Consider the following 23872-nt stretch of genomic DNA (forward strand, 5'->3'; position numbering starts at 1 on the left):
TGTCCATCAACTGTTGTTTTTACATTCCGCTCTTCATGCCATGTCTCATATCGTGTGCTGGGGGTGTGGGCGTGTGCGGGCGCGTGTTGTGTCAAATATTTTATTGTTTTTTCTTCCCAGGTTCTGTACATTCCAGCTCCGGGTGTCCACCCTGCTCCCTTTAAATACCCCTGCACCCCATAATCAAAACCCACCCTTACTCCTTAAAATACCAAACACTAAATATACCCTGTACCCCAAAACCCAAACATATCCCTAAACCCTAAAAATACCCCTGTGCCCCAAAACCCAAACCTAGCCCTGAACCCTATAAATACCACTGTACCTCAAAACCCAAACCTACCACTGAACCCTAAAAATACCCCTGTACCCCAAAACCGAAACCTAGCCCTGAACCCTAAAAATACCCCTGTACCCCAAAACCCAAATCTACCCCTGAACCCTAAAATACCCATGTACCCCAAAACCCAAACCTAGCCCTGAACCCTTAAAATACCCCTGTACCCCAAAACCCAAACCTACCCCTGAACCCTAAAAATACCCCTGTACTCCAATACCCAAACCTAGCCCTGAACCATAAAAATAACCCTGTACCCCAAACCCCAAACCTAGCCATGTACCCTAAAAATACCCCTGTACCCCAAAACCTATACCTATGCCTAAACCCTAAAATTACCCCTGTACCCCATAACCCAAAACTATATCTGAACCCTTAAAATACTGTGACGACCGGATTTTCAGACCAGATAGGATCAGCTCACCAAGACACCACCAACCCAGCCGAAACGCAACCACCTACCTCCTCAGGACCCATCTATCCAGGCACCTGGTGTACCGACAGGATTTTCGGACCAGATGGGATCAGCTCCTGAGAGCCCCTCTAACCCAGTCGGAACGTAAACACATCCCTCCTCAGGACCATCTATCCAGGCACCTGGGTACCTACCTGAGGATGGGGAACTCGCAATATACAAGCTCATATTAACAGAAACACCACTAAATCTATAGGGATACTAAGAATACTCACTGATTACTAAGGACATCCATGCCCTACACCACACTCATACCTTATAGTCTCGCGACCACATGGGTCCAGACTAATCTACCCTGGGGCAGTTCTGATTATCTACCATTACACACTGATCACTATCAGTGCTCACTCGACACGCAATCCAGCATGTCTACACACATGGGCCTGCAGTCCCAGTGCTCTCATTTATACCCGGTCTGCAATCCGGCAGACCTACACACCTCTCTACCTTAGGTGCTCTCACTTACACACGGCCCGCAATCTGGCAGACCTCCACACCGACCACAATCAGTGCTCTCACTATTTCATACAAACACAAGCCACAATCCTGTGGGTATACATGCTGACCACAATCAGTGCTCTCACTAACGCCACTTACCAATGACGACCACTTTCCTATCAATACCTTCAGCTCTCTGTCTCTCTATGTTGGGAAGTCTCTCTCTCTATTCACTAAGGGCTTGCTACTACAATAATAGAAATTGGTATGGCTTTCCAAATTGCAATATGTATAAACTTTATCCCTTAGTTACAGGTTTCCTATCTCCCTAATTATTCACTATTACTTACCTGATCAGGGGTAACATCTGTTCAAACAGTAATACCTGACTAGGAGACAAGGTTACCTCCACTGTATGGGGACAAAAGATATACACCACACTAGTTCACTAAGAACTGGGGAAGTTTTATTATAACAATGATGAAGTACACATACATAAACCTATGGGGTCTCTATGACTGACAGTAGTTTTACCACACCGCTGAAAGAAAAGGATTAGACATACAATTTATCTGCAGGGTAACAGGAACTTTTAACACACCGCTGAAAGGAAAAAGATTAGACATACAATAGCCTAGGGAATAAGGACAAGATTAAGGTGTAATTGTAAAGGGGACTAGTTTAGACTACCTCACCTATTAGAAGGAAGATTTCTCTCTGACTCTGGTGGGATCAGGGCTCTCTCTGTCTCTCCCTCCGTCACCACAACACCACGCCTCTGGTTCAATTACTCCAGCTGACAGCCTTAGCTCCTCCATCTGCTTTGATGCTCTCTGCACTGCTCTCTCTTCAGCTCCAGCAATCATCTGCCTTCTTTCTCCATTCCAGAACTGCACTCTATTCTGCAGCTCCAGCAGACATCCTGTTCTCTCCTCTGCAAGAACCAGACTGCTCTGACTCCAAGCTGAACTGACCTCCAAGCTGAACTGCACACAAGCTGGACTGAACACTCCTCCTCTCCTGCAGCTCGCTATTATGGATTCCTCTCCCCTCATGGAAATTTCCAACAAAGGGCTGCCTCCCACCGAATTCCTGTGCCAGCTCCAGAGCTCTTTACGCAACCGCAGTGGCCAGCTGCTTGTTACGTCTGGGCCCAAGAGACAAACACATTTCTCGGATAAGAAGCAGTCCTGACTGGTTTTCCTCTAGCACACAACAGCCTTAACTATAAACATTACCTTTCCCCCTGAAGCCTCTCAGCTCCATCAAAATGGAGTCCCTCTAGTTCTGGGCCTGTACGCCTAAGAAGGATGAAATAACCCTTAGCTCTGTCAGAGTACCTACATAAACCATACCAATGTGTAATATAAAGTCAGGACCACAGGATCCAACCTCTACTATAAGCAATAATGACAGGCCAAAGCCAATAGGCAATAGATGGCTTCTTCTAGATCTGGAAGAAAGGGCTTAAAAGGGCCAACACAAGCTAAGAATACATATCCTAGATGTGAGCAAGATTAAAGTCTATATCACTGCCCACTAGGGCCAAAAGCCTGTCTGTACACCTGGGTACCTACCCGAGGATGGGGAACTCGCAATATACAAGCTCATATCATCAGAAACACCACTAAATCTATAGGGATTACTAGGAATACTCACTGATTACTAAGGACGTCCATGCCCTACACCACACTCATACCTTATAGTCTCGCGGCAACTCAGACCCAGACTATTCTACCCTAGGGCAGTTCTGATTACTTACCATTACACACTGACCGCAACCAGTGCTCTCATTAAACAAGCCACAATCTTGTGGGTATAAATACCAGTATCCCCCTGGTACTCTCTCTATTTCATACATACACAAGCCGCAATCGTGTGGGTATACACATCAGTTTCCCCCCTGATGCTCTCTATAATCTCCAAGCCACAATCTTGTGGGTATACACACTGACTACAATCAGTGCTCTCATTAACGCCGCTACACAACGACGATCACTTTCCAATGAATACCTTCAGCTCTCTCTCTCTATGTTGGGAAATTTCTCTCACTATTCACTAGAGGTACAATAATATTATGGAATGGCCGAATTACACGGTGTACAACTTATCCTCAAGTTCAAGGGCTCCTCTCTCCCTAATTATTTAGTTACTACTTGTCTGATCAGGTGTAGCGTCTGTTCAAACAGTAGCACCTGACTAGAAGACAAGGTTACCTTTGCTGTATAAAAACAAGAGGTACACACTATATGCAAAAGTTATTCCCTGATTTAAGCGCTCCTCCTACCTTTTGATCCATCAGTTACTATACAGCATCTGGCTAGAAGAAAGGTTAGCTTTATCATAAGAATAACACATGCACACTGGTTCACTAAGAACTGGGGTTCCTTTATATATCAGAACAACAATAGCAATATACCACTATACTATAACATATAGCCTGCAAAGTAAAAGGGGAATAGACACATACACAGATCTGCGGGGTCTCTGTAAAGCTTTATTACTATACCACATCCACATGTAACTAACAGGGACTGTAAATAGACTGCACACCGCTGAAAGGAAAAGGATTAGCAACACAATAGGGACAAGGTTAATGTTTAAATGTAAAGGACAAATATCACCTGATTAGTATGAAGTCTTGCTCTAGCTGTCATCTGGGTTCCTCTCTCGTCTGTGCCTTAGCTCGTCTCAGATACACGCATCTGCGCTGATCACTCTGCACTGGATTCCTCTCCCCCACGAACTCTCTCCACCTTCCAGCTTCAGCCTACTAGTTTCTGCCGCTCTGATAACTGTTCGCTCCACTAGCTTCTTCACTCTGTCTGATTATCTCAGTCCTAAAGATAGGAGTCCTAACTTTACTACTACTAAATGGAGAAAAATCCTAATTTTAAGGCATCGGTATTCCCAGAAGGCATTTAAGAGTCCTAAAGTTAGGAGTCCTAACTTTACTACTACTAAATTGAGAAAAATCCTAATTTTAAGACTTTCGGTATTCACAGAAGGCATTTAGGAGTCCTAAAGTTAGGAGTCCTAACTTCTGTGAATACCGAAATGAGTAAGTGCCTTCCGTGAATACCAAAATGAGTAAGTGCCTTCTGTGAATACCAAAATGGCAGTAAGTTTAGGATTTTGTCTTAAGTTAGCTCTGTGAATCGGGCCCAATATCACAACAGAAGGACCGCAGCCTGGGATACAAGGTACTGTCACTGACTCTGTTGCTTTTGCTAATGTGGCTGCTTCCATCGCGGTGAACGGGGGGAGTAGGGTGGCTCAGGGACAGATGGAAACAGTACTTGGTTTTGCAGGTAACATTAGCACAATTGTCCCTACGGAAATGGTGGATGAGTTGGTCATGGAGAGACCCGAACTCCCAAGTGACAAAATATCCGAGGAGGGGATTAAAAAAATTACATTGGATGCAGTCCTAATTAGTGATGCTTTAAGGACTCGTCAGGCACAATAAATTAGCAGTAATTCCCTGGAGAGGTACGCAGAAGGAACTCAGGGTACTCAAAATGTGGATAAATCTGCTACAGGACAAGCTAAGGAAGGGGACTCTGTGGACAAGTTTTACTCGATGTCTGATCCCTCTAACTCCGCAGGGGATATGAGCCCTGGGAGAGAATTGGCAGAGGACAGCAGCAATACGAGCAGTCTCCCCCTGGATGGGGAAGAGACAGGTGATGAGGCTTCACTGAATAATGGGACCGTTCGGAAACAAAGAGAACAGTCTGCATTTGTGGCAGAAGCAGGTTTGGGCCCAGTTGGCTCACAGGTCTGGGACTATTCTTTTTCTCCAAACTTGGGTGATGAAGAAAGACACAGTGACATACTTAAAGAGGCAACTAGTTTAAGTACGGCGCTGCAAGGCGAAATCACTCTCTCCACCATTTATCAAAGCATAACGGCGTATCGAGAGGAGACCAGGGCTGAAGGGTTACGGACTCAGGGGGTGGTTCAAAAACTGCAGAATGCAGTACGTAGGGTTACCAAGACCTGTTCAGAGTTTGCAACAAGATTTTGGGAAGCTGAAGCGCGAATATCAGTTTTGGAAGATGAGCTAGCCAAGCAGAAGGTCATAACAGAGTCTTTGAAGGCTCAGAAGGATGATACAGCCTGGAAGTTGATAGAGTTGGAAAATCGCTCCAGAAGAAACAATTTGCAGATTTCGGGAGTGCCTGAGGGGCTGGAGGGTAACGATGTTCGAAATTCGTTGTAGAACTTTTTTCGCAAACTTTTCCTGAGCTGCAGCATTGGAACTGGAAAGTTGAAGTGTTAAGACCCCATAGATTCCCATTCAATCAGCGGAAAAAAAGATGGGGGATCAATCAAAAGACCAAGAGAAATCCTGATCAGCCTCAACAATTTTTTATTACGAGAAGCAATCTACGACTTGGCAAGACCAGATAGGAAGAGAAAGGGAAAGGGATGCAAATTCTTTGTTCGACCTGATTTTTGTCAGGCCACAGTCGAGAGAAGGTGGTATCTGCGGCAACTGATTCCTTTATTTCAGGCACAGATTTTTTTGTTAAATCCTGCTTAACTGAAAATTATTTATAAAGGTCAGTCAACATTTTTTGTCTCAGAAATTTTACCGAACGAGTTCTTAAATTCATTTTGATGCAGATATTGGGATAAAATTGATTGTAATCTGAACTATTTGTTGCTTTGCGAAAACTCAAGCGGATTTAATGTTATATATGCAAGGGGTTAACGCTGATGTCTCTGCTAAGTTCCTTTTTGTCATTTATTTTCTTTTTTTCTTTCTCTCTTCTCGTACCCCAATTACTTCTGGCCTGGCGGGAGGTGGATCCAGGTGGGTGTGACTATCCGCTTTCCGTTACAGAGGACTCAGTCCTTATGTCTTATTTGGGTGGGTGGTGGGATTTGGGGTAGGGGAGCGGAGGGGAAGTGGGTGGCACTATTGGTGTGTGCGGTTGTTGGTTATTAATTATGGTTATGGTACTTGCTTCTATGAGAAAAATAATAATTGCTTAACTGTTATAAAATGTACCTCTGGGTTCGGGCTGGTCAGATGTGAGTTGGAATATTTTTGTTGTGATAATGACTGGTAGAATTTGTATATGTTCATGGAACATATGTAGTTTAACCCCTTAAGTACTGCTGACGGCCAATGGTCGTCAGCAGCGCTACCTCCCCAGTGCTGCGCACGACCATTGGACGTCCATTCAGCACTGGTTCCAATGGACAGTGCAGCACTGGGGAGGAATGTTTACACACAGCTAAGGTGTTAAATGATAGGAGAAAGAAAGGTGTGACAGCCATAGTTTTACAGAGCATGCAAGTTGATCTGTTATGTTTACAGGATACCCATATATCCTGGAAAAATCGTGGGTGGTTGCAGGATTTGGGCTTAGAAGTGTTGGCTTGTACAAGGCAAGGTACAACGACTAGAGGGGTAACCATTTTGGCAAAGCACAACTTGGGTGTACGTAAGTGGGTCAAAGAGGATACCTTAGGGTGCTAGGCCATTGTGGAAATTATGATTAATAACTCCCTTTTGACAATTTGTCCTATTTTTGGTTTGAATTTAGATGATCCGGAAGTGCTGCTTATTTAAGTGTTGAATTAGCACAGTGGCCACATCCTCTAATTCTGTGTTGAGATTTTAATTTGCATTTAGATATTGATGTTGATATAACTAGCAATACCATATATAAAGGAAATAAAATTAAAGTCTTTAAAGCCACTCAAGGGTTAGCTAGAGAATTTTGGCTTGTGGATGTGTGGCATAGGCATAAAAGAGATGATCCAGGACCAACTTTCTATTCAGCTCCTCATAAAAAATGAGTACATTTGGATTACTTCTTCGTCTCCACACAAATTGTTCGAGACTGCTATGATTGAGATTATATACCCAGGGTTATTTCAGACCATAATCCGGTAATATTAGAGCTACCAATCAGTAGAAAGTGTAATCATAAAACCTGGACCTTGGAAAGAAAGTTGTTGCTGGATCAAATATACTGTAATCACATGAGCAGCCGGATTAAAGATTTTTTTAAAATTAATAGAAATACAGCTGCAGATGGTCTGGGACGCTTTTAAGGCTGGGGTACGGGGGGAGACTATTAGTTATTCTATAGCCATTCAGAGGAGGAAACTCTGGGAGATCAAAAGCTGGATAGAACAGTTGAGATTATTAGAAATAGAACTTATGTTAAATACTAGCAGCCCGTCCCGACGTTGTCCGGGTATGAATTGCTGCCGGCCTGTAGTATATTGTTTCGTAGGATTTCATTTTGATAGCATTTCTTATCTGTGACAGGCCTGTGAAACGCTCCGATTCACAGTGCACTGCTGATGCACTTAAGAGTGCGCGTTCAGTAGTGTGTGAACTCGATTTTCCCTACTTTACTTTCCTTGTATATAGCGCGAACTCGACAACATGGCATGAGAACAATTTACATTACAGAAGAACACATTGATTTGTGGTAGGCATGGGGAGACAAAGCGATTTGCCTGGAATCACAGGATGTTGAGCTGATGCCGAGATTCGAACGTAGCTCCCCAGCTCTAAAGTTCGCAATTCTAGAACTTGTGGTGGGAGGTGTGTCTAAAAGTGTATGTCGGTGCTGGGTATCAATGAGAGAGACCTGTGCATTTTTCCAATTGGTGGTGAAAAAATATGAGTATCTTGCTGGAGATGTGGCCGCCGTGCCACCAATGTACTTACGGGGGAGAGTAAACACCCATTATTCCGCAAATTTCTTTCCGCATACCATCACTCTGCATACTTTCATTACGAAAGTACCATGACTCCGCAATGCCATTATAACGCATGGCATTACATTTTATATGCTTTTACCACACATACATTTACAACGAAATTCGTTGTAAATGCATGAATGGTAAAAGCATGTTTTTTAAAAATGTTTGGATAAGGCAAGTATGGGTATAGGGGTATATGTTTTGGGGTACTGAAGTATATGTTTTGGGGTGTTTGGGTATTTTAATGGTTCAGATATAGTTTTGGGTTATGGGGTACAGGGATATTTTTAGGGTTCAGGGCTAGGTTTGGGTTTTGGGGTATAGGGGTATTTTTAGGGTTCAGGGGTAGGTTTGGGTTTTGGGGTACAGGGGTATTTTAAGGGTTCAGGGCTAGGTTTGGGTTTTGGGGTACAGGGGTATTTTTAGGGTTCAGGGCTAGTTTTGGGTTTTGGGATACAGGGGTATTTTAGGGTTCTGGGCTAGGTTTTGGTTTTGGGGTACAGGGGTATTTTTAGGGTTCAGGGATAGGTTTTGGTGTACAGGGTAGATTTATAGGGTTAAGATGGGTTAGTGTTTAAGGGTGTTGGGGTATTTTATAGACTAAGGGTGGGTTATGATTATGGACTGCAGGGGTATTTAAAGTAGGGGTGGGCGGAATTGGCGCAAACTTGGTACAATAAATCCGCAACATTTCGTTCCATCAGATTTCCAATTATTAAAACAGAAACGTCATATATTCAAGGTAAAATAACAAGTATTTCTACATGCTAAAATGCATATAGTCATTTCACAAAAGTCAAATTAGCTTCCAGCAAGCAGTGAGAGAGGTGATGATTTTGAGATCAAGCCCCTGCAAACCATTATGGGACGAGATTAGCAGTGGGAAGTGAATATTATAGTATCCAAATAATTCTACAAAGAGCTGCAGTTCACCTCGCTCTCCCCAGTTGTCCCCAAGAGGCAAATGCAATAGCATTTAACATATTATACATCAAGCTGCAGTTCACCTCATGGTCCCTAGATGTCCCTGATGAGGCAAATGCAATAGCATTTAAAATATTACACATCAAGCTGCAGTTCACCTCATGTCCCTAGATGTCCCTGATGATGCAAATGCAATAGCATTTAAAATATTATATATCAAGCTGCAGTTCACCTTGCCGTCCCTAGATGTCCCTGATGAGGCAAATGCAATAGCATTTAAAATATTATACATCAAGCTGCAGTACACCTCGTCGTCCCAAGATGTCCCTGATGAGTAAAATTCAAAAACATTTAAACCCTTTCATGAATGCTAAAAATTATGCTAAACTTAGCCCATAATGCTTTGCAGGGCCTTTTAGTTGTATTTTTGCCCATAACTGTGCTTGGGGTGGTTCTAAGAGAATGGGACCTCCATAGATCCTGGGAAGAAAAAACAACACTCGTGACGGAATGCCCCCAGCAATTGTCACGCCCCCAGCACACACCCACAGCACAATGCAGACACGCCCACAAGGGACTACTTTGCTGGCACGGTTCTTTTACATTTTAAATGTATATGGTGGGCGTCTGCATAGCCTATGTCCTTCTGCTGCAACTGCCCTTTCCAACGCTGTATTGGGTGTTGTGATTGGTGCTGTGGTTCCCGAGTTTACCTGGCCAAAAGGTGCAAGTTCTCTCTTTATAATAGTAGTATAGATAATAAGGAGTCTCAGTATTGAAGAGTCTCTAAAGTCCATTGCTATTATAAAAATGAAAATTCATCAGCATTTTTGCGAGGAGTTAGCCGTTAAATATGCTTAGTGCAAGACCGAAATATATGAAATTGGAGAAAATACAGGTAGGGTATTAGCCAAGCGATTGCATCGGAGGGAAGCTGCCAATCAGATCCATAGGATTAAGGATCACCTTGGCCAGGTACAGGATTCTTCGGGTACAATCCTGAAAGTGTTTAATAGATATTTTCACCAGTTATATGCTGAGGGAGAGGTCGTTGGTGGCAACGCTCAAATGCAGGAATTTTGGGGCATATTATCAAGGGATTTATCTCCACTTTTTTGGCTTTCAAAGCCAAGAAAGAGGAGATAACATTTTCTCCCTATTAGCAACAGGGTGCTAACACGCAAATTCGCATGTTAGCACCCTTTTTCTCTAAGCTTCCCCTTGCATCTCTAATGAGATGCAAAGGGGGCGTTCCAGAGAAAAATAATAGGAGAAATGTTGTTAAGCGACATTTCTCCTATTATCAAGGATTTCGCTAACCCTGTTAGTGATAAAAAAAAGCAGCGCTAACCGCGGTTAGCACTGCTTTTTTTACACTTGGTATTTTCCTGACTTAGCCATGATATCCTATGGAAGGTGGATATCATGGCTAAGTTTGTGAGCCCCTATTATCAAGCTAACGCCAAACTTCGAGAGATTATCGTTGGTTTTCCAGAGATAATCTCTCAATTGGCAGTTAGCCAGAGGATTTTTATCACTACTGAGATAAACCTTGCTAATAGCAAGTTATCTCTGCGATAATTTCCGGCGATACTTAGCGTTAAAAAATTCGTTGCTAAGCATCGTTAGCGGTAAATATCACTAAACGTTGGTAATATGCCCCTTTGTTCCATATTGGACACAACTAAGGGGCCCGATTCACAGAACTAACTTAAGACAAAATCCTAAACTTACTACTTTTGGTATTCACAGAAGTTAGGATTTTGTCTTAAGTTTGTCTTGAGACAAACTTAAGACACACTTAAGACAGACTTAAGACAAAATCCTAACTTAAGTCTGTCTTAAGTCAAGCTTAAGATAAAAAAATCCTAACTTCTGTGAATAGCAAAAGTAGTAAGTTTGTGATTTTGTCTTAAGTTAGTTCTGTGAATCGGCCCCAAGGTTACTAGTGATCAGAATCAGATGTTATCAGCACCAATTACATGGGAGGAAGTGGAGGGGGCGATAATGTCATTGCCGCTGGAAATAGAGGTGGGCCCGGATGGTATCACTCTGGAGTTTTTTAGGACATTCCAACAGGTACTTCAACAAGATCTCATGCTTTTATTCCAATCTGCTCAAAAGGGCTCTATTCATGATTCGTGGCGTAGAACCACTACAATCATTTTTTAGAAGAAAGATAAACCTGAGCTACATCCTTCTTCGTAAAGGCCAATCTCATTTATCAATTCGGACAGTAAGATTTTCCCAAAAATCTTGTGTCATAGAGATATACATTGCCTATATGCTGTGTTAAGTTAGCATGAGCTTATTAGGAGTTTAAACGCCATTTTATCTTTCTGCTGCTTCTGCACACGACACATAGCTGTTGCTTTAGCTTTGAGCCTTGTAGAAAGTTTTGATTCATGCGAGAATAATATGTTGTTACTCTGATATCAGCTTTGCTTGGTGAGCTGTGTCTGTACAGTGAGTGCAGAAACCTTCAAGGATATCTCAACACAGTGGTTGTTGTGAGGTCTGATCTTCGCACGTTCCTAGACATAACATACGTGCAGCTGCGGCCAAGTTCTGGCTTTAGGCATGTTTTATATTGCTTTGCACAAAAGCATAGAAACTCAATTGATGGTGCTTGGCATGCAGAGAGCTGGTGGAAGATGATGTGGTCCCTTACCACTAGGATCTTGAGGTATGGGGCCGCCCTGCTAAAACCCAAAGAGACCTTCTTAGATATAATATAATATACTAGCTAGGGAGGGTGAGAATTAGGTGTTACTGAACCCTATTCGTTTTAGCATAATGCCATGTTTTCACCTTTTGTGTTCTACGGACTAGTGACTATGCTGATTACTTTGTTTCTTATAATATGTTTGCTTGTATTAAATAAGATACTGCGTTTGAGAACACTGCATTAGTGAATAAATATTTCAAATATGCACAGGTCCTCTTTTACTCCTTGTTCTGGATTGAAATGATTGTATAACGAAAGAGTGTTCATGTGTTCCACGTTACCTGAGGTGTACTAAGTCCATTTTCTGGTTTGTCTAAGCATTGGGAGTTTGTGATAACCAATGAGACACTGTAGTTAGTCTGGTAGGGGATTTTGGGTACTAAGGTGAGTTTTGGCACACCCTAATTCACTGAGGTTCCAAGTCTCTATGCACAGTTCTGTATGAGAATGGAATCCCTGCGACATGGCGCCCAATCGTTGGTGGTCTTATTACATGACACTTGAGTAGTTCAATGTTCCGTCCTTAACCCCCACACCATTGTTTCCGGATAACGGTGGTGTCGGACAAACCTACCTATATTTACATAGGTCTTTTCAAGCTTGAATCTTTCTAAACGGTTTCCTTGAATTACTACCCAGTTGTGTTACAAAGTTTATTTTGTACCTCTTTCTTTAGGTGTCACTATGGCCGCGGTGGACATTGCGCAACATAGCTGCATTGGGGTGCGCAATCATTTGCAGACTTATAATGTCCGTGATCATGGTAGTGAGTGCAGAGGTGGCTTACCCATATGAGATTTTCTACTCATGGGTGACCTTCCCAGCTATGAATGCACATACTCGTGTGTTCGACACGTACACTCCCACGGCTGTGCCACAGGACTATGCACCGTATAGGGCACAGGAGATTCCTATAGATACTTGGCAGCATCGCGTTTGGTTTGACAGCGCCCTACCCCATACTTTAGCAGCTTCGAGGTTAGGTCCTTTGTCCATTCCGGGCGCAAATTGGCCTGTTCTGGCTGGATTTACACCTCATCCTCAATACGGAGCATGTTCCGTGGTTGAGTTAAGATGGCTACATGTAGTTGCAATTAGCGTGATTAGGTCGTTAGTGCAATACATTACCCGTAATCTCCCGGGCGGGGCCCCGGGTTGTGCAGCGCTTCCTGCCGGACAGGGCGGAATGAAACTCAGTCCCGTTATGGTCAACGCTGTGATGGGCAAGCACCCCCAAGAAAAGGATGATTTTCCTTTCTGGCTTGCCGAGAAGTTTGACCAGCTGGAAGCAGTATTTCCTAACACGTCTCCTGGTGAAAAACACAGGATTCTGACAATTAGCTTACCAAAAGACATGACCCCTAAAATAGGTGACTGTGAGACCTGGGGTAAGATGTTTGCGGCGGTCTACACAAGGTGTTACGGCACTCCGTCTATGACTGTCCTGCCAACGGTCCTTAAACGTGTTCAGGATGAGCACGGACCAGAGGCTGCGGTTGAATTGGGTATGCGCCTCTGTGGAACCTTTGATGTGGTTTCCGATCTCATACTTGCGAATGTCAAGGGGGATGCGGTGAACTTTCAGGTTGCCAATGCTTTGCAGGCGATTCCCGATGCTGACAAATCCTGGCAGTTGGCGAGGATTATTGGGGTGGCTTATAAAACCGTGGGCCGCAATAGTAGGGGTCTCAAACCTTTTTCTACTAAAGAGAAAAAACAACCCCAAGGGCAGAAGTCGGAAACTGAGGAGCAGCCCAAGACTAAAAAACAAAATTGGCCGAAAAAACAAAAACAGGGAAAGCAACAACAACAACAGAGACAGGAGTCTTGTCCTGCGTCTCCATTGCCTGCGCCCACAGAACGTGTTTATGACTTGCGCGATCGCGCAATGATAAAATCACCTGATCGTTTTCAGGTTTCTAATCAACGCTCTCCTCGTTCTTTTCATGAGTCATCGGCCTTTTCGACCGGTGGTGGAGGAGGCGGCAGGGGTCGGGTGGTCAGCAAGGATGCAACCAGCCCCACCCCAAAGACGGTAAAGGTAAGCAGGACGATTCTACACCGAAGAGACCCCAGTTTCAGAAAAAGAAAGTCGCTGCTTTAACAGCACACAGATATGCCACAGATAGTGAGAACGCAGCTTCGGAATCAGACATGGGCTCTGACCTTGCTGGACAGCGCGGTGGAGATAACCATAGTGCGAGATGCCCTGCATCTACTACTGAAGGTGATAGACTGACCCTTATGTTGTTGTGGAGACACTAGAGTAGCTCCCCCTGACAGACTTTATGAAATAGTCCTATTCATTGAAGGTGACATTCAACGTACCATAGAAAGGGTATTTTGGGAGACTCTTACGACTACCTATGACATTTTGTTAGCGGAGGCTGACTGGCCCCCACCTTTTGTGCTTGCGGCTCCGAGAGGGGAGGAGGTCATCCTCCGTAGTTTTGCGCACACTGTCTCGAAGGAGCATGCGCAGAATTTTGCAGAAGAGTGGGCTAAAGCCCTTGCGTCGGCTCTGTACCGTACACACTGTGGATGGGATAAATTTTCCCCACACCACAAAATTCCTTTGTGGTCTATGCCTCAGCCTCAAGCTCAATATCCCATAAAGCACGAAGCTAAGGCTTCCATTGCGGAAATCTTTGAACAATTGGAATATCAAGGAGTGATTGAAACTTGTGTGTCACCAATGAATAACCCTCTTTTTACTGTATCCAAGCCTGACGGTTCATATCGTTTGGTATTGGATTACCGGCATTTAAACTCGCATTGCCGTACCTTTGCAGTACAGAATACTCACGGCTCTGCTTTAGTGGATAGTCTCGTGCGTAAGCGGTTTAAAACCACGCTTGACATTTGCAACGGTTTTTATGCACACCATTTGGATGGTCTGAGTTCCCAGTGTACCTCCTTTACTTCGCACGTTCCTAGACATAACATACGTGCAGCTGCGGCCAAGTTCTGGCTTTAGGCGTGTTTTATATTGCTTTGCACAAAAGCATAGAAACTCAATTGATGCCATGTTTTCACCTTTTGTGTTCTACGGACTAGTGACTATGCTGATTACTTTAATTCTTATATTATGTTTGCTTGTATTAGCTAAGATACTGCATTTGAGAAGACTGCATTAGTGAATAAATATTTCAAATATGCACATGTCCTCTTTTACTCCTTGTTCTGGATTGAAATGATTGTATAACGAAAGAGTGTTCATGTCTTCCACTCTACCTGAGGTGTACTGTGTCCATGTTCTGGTTTGTCTAAGCATTGGGAGTTTGTGATAACCAATGAGACACTGTAGCTAGTCTAGTAGGGGATTTTGGGTACTAAGGTGAGTTTTGGTACACCCTAATTCACCTAGGTTCCAAGTCTCTATGCACAGTTCTGTATGAGAACGGAATCCCTGTGACACTTGCCTTATCAACTGGGTAAAGTCATAACTCCTTTGATTTCAGCTCAGCAGCATGGATTTATTCCAGGAAGGGATACAGCTGACCATGTGAGTCGGGTAATTGCTCTTCTTGATTGGGCGCCGGCAACCGAATCCTCGCTAGGGCTGATCCTGTTGGACGCCGAAAAGGCGTTCGACAGGGTCTCCCGGTAATTTCTATGGCATACTTTGCAATGCAATGGGTTCTGCACAGAATTTGTCCAAGCAGTGAAGGCTCTCTATGTTCATCCAGAGGCGGTTATACGCATTTCAGGACAGGAGTCTAGGTCATTTAGCATTAGCAGAGGCACAAGGTGCCACTGCTCACCCCTGCTATTTGCATTATATATTGATGAATTCCTTAGTAGACTGAATTTGAGCACTGATATAAAACCTGTCAGAATCAATAATATGGAGTATAAAACATTGGCTTATGCCGACGATATTGTGGTACTACAAGCTATGTCGTTCAGGCTTTTCCAGCAATCAAGAATCTGGCATAATTGTTTGGTAGCTTTTCAGGCTATAAATTGAACATAGAGAAAACTCAGATGCTTCACTCTCATAGCACTCCACCGGTAGATTTGCCAATTGTTACAGAAGAAACCTATCTGGGAATTAAAATCACCCCGAGGGTGGAACAAATTCCAGATCTGAATATTATACCAGTGCTTGATAACGTGAATAGAAATCTGGAACAGCTTGAACATCTGCATCTTCCTCTCGATGGGCGCTGTAATGTTTTAAATGTTTTAAAAATGCTGATTCTGCCTAAAATACGGTATCTATTTAGAACAATCCCCCTTGAGTTTTCCGCCCGCCATCCACACCTAAATTCCCCCCGCCATATTAGGATGGCGGGGGACCGCGGCGGACGGAAAGGCCATCCTCTGCTTTTCCCCCGGGTCGCCTTGTGGCCGGGGCGGAAAAGGTTTAATATGGTGGCGGTGTCTATGAGACACCACCAGCCATATTAGCATGGGCATGTACAAATGCCTTGCCGCCACGGAAAGGCATGCGGAGACACCCTGCGGGGGCCCTTTGCGGGCCCCTGCTGGGTGTGGGGGGTGCACATGGGGGGTACCTATGGTACCCCCGAGAATTACAAAGTACAACGTGGAGGTACCGTGCGGTGCCTGTCACGTTGTGCTTTGTAATGCTTTGCATGTATCTTCAGCATTGCGGCGGGCGGTGCATTCAGCACCGTGCAATGTTGAAGATACAGGATGCAGCCGCCACTGTGGCGGGTGCATCCTAATGCCCCCAACGGGACCCCCTCCCTTATGTCGGGCGGTCCCTAGACACGACAGGATGATGGGCAGACAAAGTCTGCCCGCCGTCATCCTAATGGGCCCCTTTTTTGTCCGTCTTTGATTTATATTATACTCCGGGGAAAATTGCCAAATGGAGGGGGGGGCGAAGGGGAAACGTTTAGCAGGTGCAGACTGCAAGCTGCTGACTCGGCCATATGTTTTTTCCTGCCCTGGACAAGGTCTGTTCTTAAAAGATATTGAACATTTTTTGACCAATATTTTAGGAACATCGATAAGCATTACTGCTGATATGTTAAATGAATTTCTGTGCGTAACTAGGCTGTAGAGGAATACAGATTTCTGTGTGTAACTGGCCGGACTGGTCATTGTATTTTTCTTCCTTTTTATTTTGTTTTTGTTTTTCTCTATATATGTATTTGGTTTTGACTGTACCATAACAATGTTGTATGTGCCTGGGGTAAAATGGGGTGAAAATCAATTTAAAAAAAAATAATAATTCCACTCCGCAACTTCATTCCGTCTCACCACAATTGATAGAACTGCAAGCGCACATAGCCTTGGTAAAATGAAAAGTAACTCAACTATTATGTGCTAAATAGCATATAATCATTTCACAAAAGTGAAGATGAAAATACAGCAAACAGCGAGAGAGGTGATGATTTTGATGTCCTCACTAACCCTGGGAGAAAACCAAGTAGATGACTTGAACACAAAGAGCACATCATGCTGAACGATTGGTGGTGGTCACTTCCTCCTAGGACCATCCCAAGCACAGGTATGGGCAAAAATACAACCCTAACCAAAGGCTCTGCAAAGCATAATGGGACGATATTCTAGAGTGCAGTGAATATTATAGTATCCAATATCAAAACACTCCTCAAGGGGCAGGCTCTCTGGGCTCAGCTGAGAGCTAATACTATAATATTCATTAAACTCTAGAATCTCACCCCATAATGCGTTGCTGGGCCTTTGGTTGGCATGGTATTTTTGCCCATAACTTTGTTTAGGGTGGTCCTGTGGTCCTAGGAGGTTGGGACCACCACCGAATCGTTCAGCATGCTATGCTCTTTGGGTTCAAGGCATCTCCTTACCCTCCCTCCAGGTTAGGGGTGATCCGAAAATCACCACCTCTCTCATTGCCTGATGTTTTTTAAAGTTCACTTTTGTGAATTGGTTAATTGCTTTTTAGCATGTAAAGGTAAAGTTGATTTACTAAGGGTTGTGGGTACAGTAGATAACTCCATTGCATAGCAGAGTGGGAATTCCTGCATGTATGTTGTGTTTTCAATTAAATGCATAGTTACCAAATCTCCACAATTTCCGCTAGCTGAGTTCATTGCCCAGGGTTCATTTTTAAGTCTACTCCACCTTCTTCGGGACAAAACAATGAGTTATAAAAAATTCTACTGGATATACATTCATGCAGCTATCCCAGTCCATAGCCCTCATCAATCGATCTCATGGGCCCCAACCTTAATTCACTTCAGCCTCATATCGCTCAGGTAGTTACTGCTAAAATTAAATCTTGGTATTTTAAATCTTATAATATAGGTATTTGAGAATGAGCCACATGTTCCCCATGTTTAACTGTCTCAAATAAACAGACTCAATTAATCCTTGTATTGACCTCTGAGGGGGATTACTGACACAACATTGATGTAATAAATATCGAGGAAAAAAATATTGAGTAAAAAATATAGACAACAAAAATATCAACTACTATTCTTAAAGAGGTAAGTACAAAAATATCAACTAAAAATATCGATGTAAAAATTACAGATGTATAAAATATCTACTTTCATATAAATATAAAAAATAGATATATTAAATATATTAAATAGTATATATAATTTTAACAAAATAAAATAAGTGTAATATACATTTTATTAAAATATAACAAACTTAATGTTGTGGAATGAGCTTCCTCTATCACTCCGCAAGGCTAATAATCTTCTGGCCTTTAGAAAGGAGCTCAAGACGCTCCTTTTCTCCGCCTAACCAGTGGGCCTACAGTGTTTCTGCCGCTGGGTTTTTCTTGGTTGTGTTCAGGACTCTCTGCCAAAGCGCCGGGACACCCGATCTGGGTAGCCGTGCGCTCAAGAAATACAGTTCTAACATAACATAACATAACAATGTAAAAAAATAAACACATAAACATAATAATTTATACACATATATTTACTTTAAAACAATTAATACACTATTATTTTTAATTTATGTTAAAAGTATACAATTATATACAAAATAAAAATATATACTAATGATTTAAAATATAAAAAACTAAAATCTATGACAAATTAAAACATTAAACTATTAAAAAATATTTAAACCTAAATTTAACAGTGAGTGCAACAGTATCAATCAATCAATCAAAATCACAACAGAAGGGTAAGTGTCGGATAGCGTATTAATTACATTTCCTATTCCAACTCCAGTGAGTGCAAGAGTAGGGAAAGTGTTGGTTAGCAGAGGGGTACAAATTACTATTCCCACTCCACTGAGTGCAACAGTAGGATAGGTGTTGGATAGCGGAGGGGTAAAATGTACTATTCCCACTCCAGTGAGTGAAACAGTAGGGAAAGTGCTGGATAGCGGAGGGGTAATAATCACTATTCCAACTCCAGAGAGCGCAACAGTAGGGAAAGTGTTAGATAGAGGAGGGGTAAACATTACTATTCCCTCTCCAGTGAGAGCAACAGTAGGGAAAGTGTTGGATAGCAAAGGAGCAAAAATGACTATTCCCACTACAAAGAGAGCAACAGTAAAGAAATTGTTGGATAAACGAGGAGTAAAAATTACTATTCCCACTCCACTGAGTGCAACAGTAGGAAAAGTGTCGGACAGTGGAGTGGTAAAATTACTATTTCCACTCTTGTGAGTGAAACAGTAGGGAAAGTATTGGATTGGTGGTGGGGGGGTAAAATTTACTATTCCCACTCCAGTGAGTGCAACAGTAGGGAAAAAACATAATACAATATTATTACATATACATTATATAAAATAAAATAATAAATAGATATTAAAAGAAAATCTTTTAAACTAGAAAATATTTACAAACAAAACATTAATTAATACATAAATGTATTTATTTTATTTCCTACCTTATAACACCACACCAATAGCAAAACACTTCAAAGTTTTATTATTATTAAAATACGAATAAACATTAATTAACTACACACACTTTAACACTATAATATCCACAACACACACATAAATTAAACTATAAAATATTAAAACACAATTAATAGTTATTTTTACAATAAAAACTGTTACTATTAACAGCTAATTATAAAGTAATTGTATGTATTTAACACCCACCTGTTACCCCTTTAAAGGTAAAAAAAAACACACGAAAAATAAACGATTACCCAAAATTAAAATCAAACAATTAACATTAATTAACAACTATATATTCATTCATTAAACACAAATTACTTCCTACTCTTTACCCCTATAAACACCACAACACACACCTAAAATTAATTAAACAATTACCTTGCTACATTTTTTATGAATGTAATTAACAAATAATAATTAACAAATAATTATTAATAAAAATAAATTAACTACTCAACACTCTTTTAACAAATAACCCACAAAACAAACACCTACATTTAATTACACAATTACCATAACTAATTACCAATTTAGTAACAATCTACTAATTCATGAATTAAAAACAAAAAACTTCCCACCCCTTACACCTATAAACACCAAAACACACACCTAAAATGAATTACACAATTACCAGAATGAATTACCAATCAATTCATTAAAATAAATTATTAACCAATTATTAATCGAAAATAATTAACAACCAATTAATAATTCATCAATTAAAAATAAATTACTTCCAGCCCTTTACATCTATAAACACCATAACACACACTTAACATTACACAATTACCATAATTATTACCAAATTAACTAATTATTATTAATTAAACAACAATTACTAATTAATCAATAATAAATTACTTTACACATTTAACACTATAACATCTATCTCAATTAAACAAATATTAATAAATAAAAATAATCAATTAATTTAATATAATTAAATTACTTCTCATACTATTCCCCAATAACCCCACAACTCGCTATAGAACTAAAAACACAAAATTCAAATAAAATAAAATTATTAACTAATAAAAATCTTTTAACACATATTTTAAAAAATACAAACTTCTTATACAAAAAATCCTACATCACATACATTTAAAATATATACTAAAATAGATAACATTCATTTAAAAATAGATATTTTTGACAGCTATACTATTGCAAACAAAATTAAACACTTCGATATTTTTTACATCGATATTACTTACCTAAAGTCGATATTCTTGACCACGATATTCTTGCTGTCGATATTTCTGACCCACGATATTTCTGACTCGATATTTGTGCAATTCGATATTTTTTACTCGATATTCTGTCTGCATACCCTACGAGGGTATCAACAAATTCTCAATGTAAAGCTTGCTCAGGGCCACAGATTTTCCAGGAGGACTTTTATTGCAGTTTAGTATTGTAAAATAACTATTTATGAGTTTCTGATATACTATTTGCACCTAATTTTTATTTGGTGGTAACAATTTCAGAAATACATGTTTTGAACTATTATTTATAAAAAAGCATATATGTCTATAACCATACCACATAGATGTCTGAGCACTGATTGTGATGCAACTAATATGAAAGACTAAATGCAAAAGGGTTATCTGACATACCTGGGATTAGACTCCTCACAACCATTGACAAGTTGCACATATCTAAGTAGGTGATACATTGGTGTAGATTTGAGCCCGATATTGGACCCAAAAGGGGTAAAAAACATATGCAGATTTGGATCCTGCATTACAGGATGAGAGTAGCCTTACCCATTCTGGGGTAAAAAAAATTGTTTAGTCCTTGGTTACCAAACATGATCAGAAATGTTGCCCCCCCCCCATACAAGGGTCTAAAAATGACTAATGAGGCCCTTACAAACCTGGTCTGAAGCTTTCTATTGGGAAATTTAAGCTCTACTCACAATACCAGAAGAGGTCTATTTGGGGAGGCAAATCAAGCCAAGAAAATGCCTTTTTGGGAGCATAAAGAAGTTCACCTCAGGCCAGAGCCACAAGTATATGTTTAGGGGGCATGGCCTTCTGCTATGACCAAACATTAGATATGTGCTCTATAGGTGCATTCTTTCCCAAATACTGGTATTACTACTAAACATTGACCCCCCATCTGCCAGAATATCATGGCGCAAGAATATTGAGGACAGAATATCGAAAGGTAAGTACATATAGGAAAGCATGGATTTGTCAGTACAGGACAATAGGCCACTTCCAAACCAGGGGTGGACGAATAAAGGTCTGTACCTATGTCAATTGATTACTGGCCAATACCCGCTAGACATGTCATTTCTTGTACTCCTCCTAAAAGGAGTAGCCCTGTCAGGTGAACTCGAAAGAGGTCACCCAAGAGTGATAATCAAATCTCAAAGTCATGAGAGTACCTGCCATATGTGTCCCCCATGTCAAGAAAGTGCGAACAGGAGGTAGATCCTTTAGCTTTACTGCCTCCAGACTCTGGAATGCTCTTCCCCTGAAGCTTAGACAGTTGAACACCTTGTCCAGCTTCAGGAAGGAATTGACAACCAGTCTTTTCTCTAGAGAGTAGATCATGCCTTTTCTGTTGCTCCTGCTGTTCTGTAATCTAAGCACCAGGATATCCTTTGGGTGATAGTCGTGCTATATAAGTGTACCTTACATTACATTACATGAATCTTTTGGCATGAGTCTCGTGTGCAAGTCATCATGCTAAGTTTCTTCAAATGGTGAGATCAGGAGCAGGAGTGCACATGGATATCGACCAGTGACTTTCAACCCTCCACTATGAAAATAATATTTTTTTGTTTGTTTTCTCTTTTGACTTTTCCCTAGCAAGGATACTATATAAATGAAGCACCCTTTCTCCTCCGCAGGTAAATATTTGGTTTTCTTCTTCTACCCCATGGACTTCAGTCAAGTTTGCCCCGTAGAAATTACTGAATTCAGTGACCACTTGGACGATTTCCAGAAGATGAACTGCGAAGTGATCGGGACCTCTGTCGATTCCTGTATGTGTCACGAAGCCTGGTAAGCACCATGGTTCTGCTCCAGACGCCATCATGTGTGGGTGACGCTTCTCTACATGACTGCTGCTTCCTTATGTCTCCTAATGGTCTGGGCCACACAGGTCTCACATTGCTGGGAGAATATCTTCTGAGTTCAGGGGAGGGTCTTGCAGAATGTAGCGTTCTCATTGTTAGCCCAACTGTGCCATTGAGGCTACTGCCTATGACGTCATCATAGAAGGGTCTCTTGAAACACTGGGCTGTTTTATATAAAAGTGCCAGCCTATCACACTGTTGTCCCATGGCTCATGGATTTCTTATCCCAAAATAAAGCCCTCTCCCACGTATCCGCACACTCCCATTGTGTGTGGCCTCAATGGGTCCTTTGATGCGCGCCATCACTGAATGGCGGGTTTACCCAGCTTGTTGAAAGAGTATGTTAGGCTGCTTGAACTTTAAGGTGGGGGCTTAGGATTCTATGATAGCAAACGTAGTGGAGAAGTGTGGCTCAGGGGTTAGAGGCGGCAGACCCGGAAGCTGAGATCGGCCCTGGACCAGGGTTCAATTCCCCGCCTCGGCGGGTCTTGGGCTCAAAAATTCCACGGGCTCGATAATTCTCGCTCCGGTGCCTTCTCGACTCACGGGTTCACACTCTGCGACTCTGGGCAATAGCTTGCTTAATCTCCACAACGGCCCCTCGCGGGAGGGATGCCTGGCTTTCACCTTGTGGATACCCTGCTGGGGTTATCTCACAGGGGAATACCAGGACGGGTTCCCTAAGCAAGCGCCGGGAAACCCTTTGTGGGTAGCTGTGCGCTATATAAGCTCAAATACATTTACATTTACATTTACAAACGTAGTCCCAGTCATGCCCACATTTATGGGTGTCCTTTACGCCAACCCGCCTCTCAAATGCCACGATGAGGGCAGCAATTGCTTTTAGTGCAGCACTGACGCCATTGCACAGGTATTTACCCAGAGACATTAAAAAAAACCCTTATAAAACCGCTCCTCAAAAAACCCACCCTCGACAAGGAAGAACTTAAAAGTTTCCGCCCTATTGCCAGTCTACCACTACTAGCGAAAATAGTAGAAAAATCATGAACTCCCAACTCTCTTCCTTTATCGAGGAAAACAAACTCCTGGATGAATCTCCCCATATGCGGAAATTGCACTGGTTGCGCATTGAGAACAGAGTTAAGTTTAAAGCACTCTGCTATATGCATAAAATCATGACTGGCAGGGCCCCTCACTATCTGTCTGCCCTAGTGCAGCAATATATTCCCCCCCGGACACTCAGGTCTTCCACGCAGAATAAGTTCATGATTCCACGCATCAACAGAGCCAAAATGGGCGGACGCTCGTTTTCCCTGCTGGCCCCTTCCTTATGGAACGCCTTACCTCAACTGT

General features: G+C 41.9%; 1 protein-coding gene across 1 annotated transcript in view; it reads left to right on the forward strand.

Moving 5' to 3' along the window:
* The window catches only part of LOC147746867 (peroxiredoxin-like), a 296602-nt gene that overhangs the window by 59349 nt on the left and 213381 nt on the right, over positions 1-23872 (forward strand). Inside the window, exon 2 of the mRNA XM_086936105.1 lies at positions 22331-22484. Within this exon, the coding sequence (XP_086792231.1) occupies positions 22331-22484 (154 nt within the window). The remainder of the gene's footprint in view (positions 1-22330; positions 22485-23872) is intronic.

This window comes from Lissotriton vulgaris, chromosome 1_1 (genome assembly GCF_964263255.1).
Source record: "Lissotriton vulgaris chromosome 1_1, aLisVul1.2, whole genome shotgun sequence".
Taxonomy (NCBI): Eukaryota; Metazoa; Chordata; class Amphibia; order Caudata; family Salamandridae; genus Lissotriton; species Lissotriton vulgaris.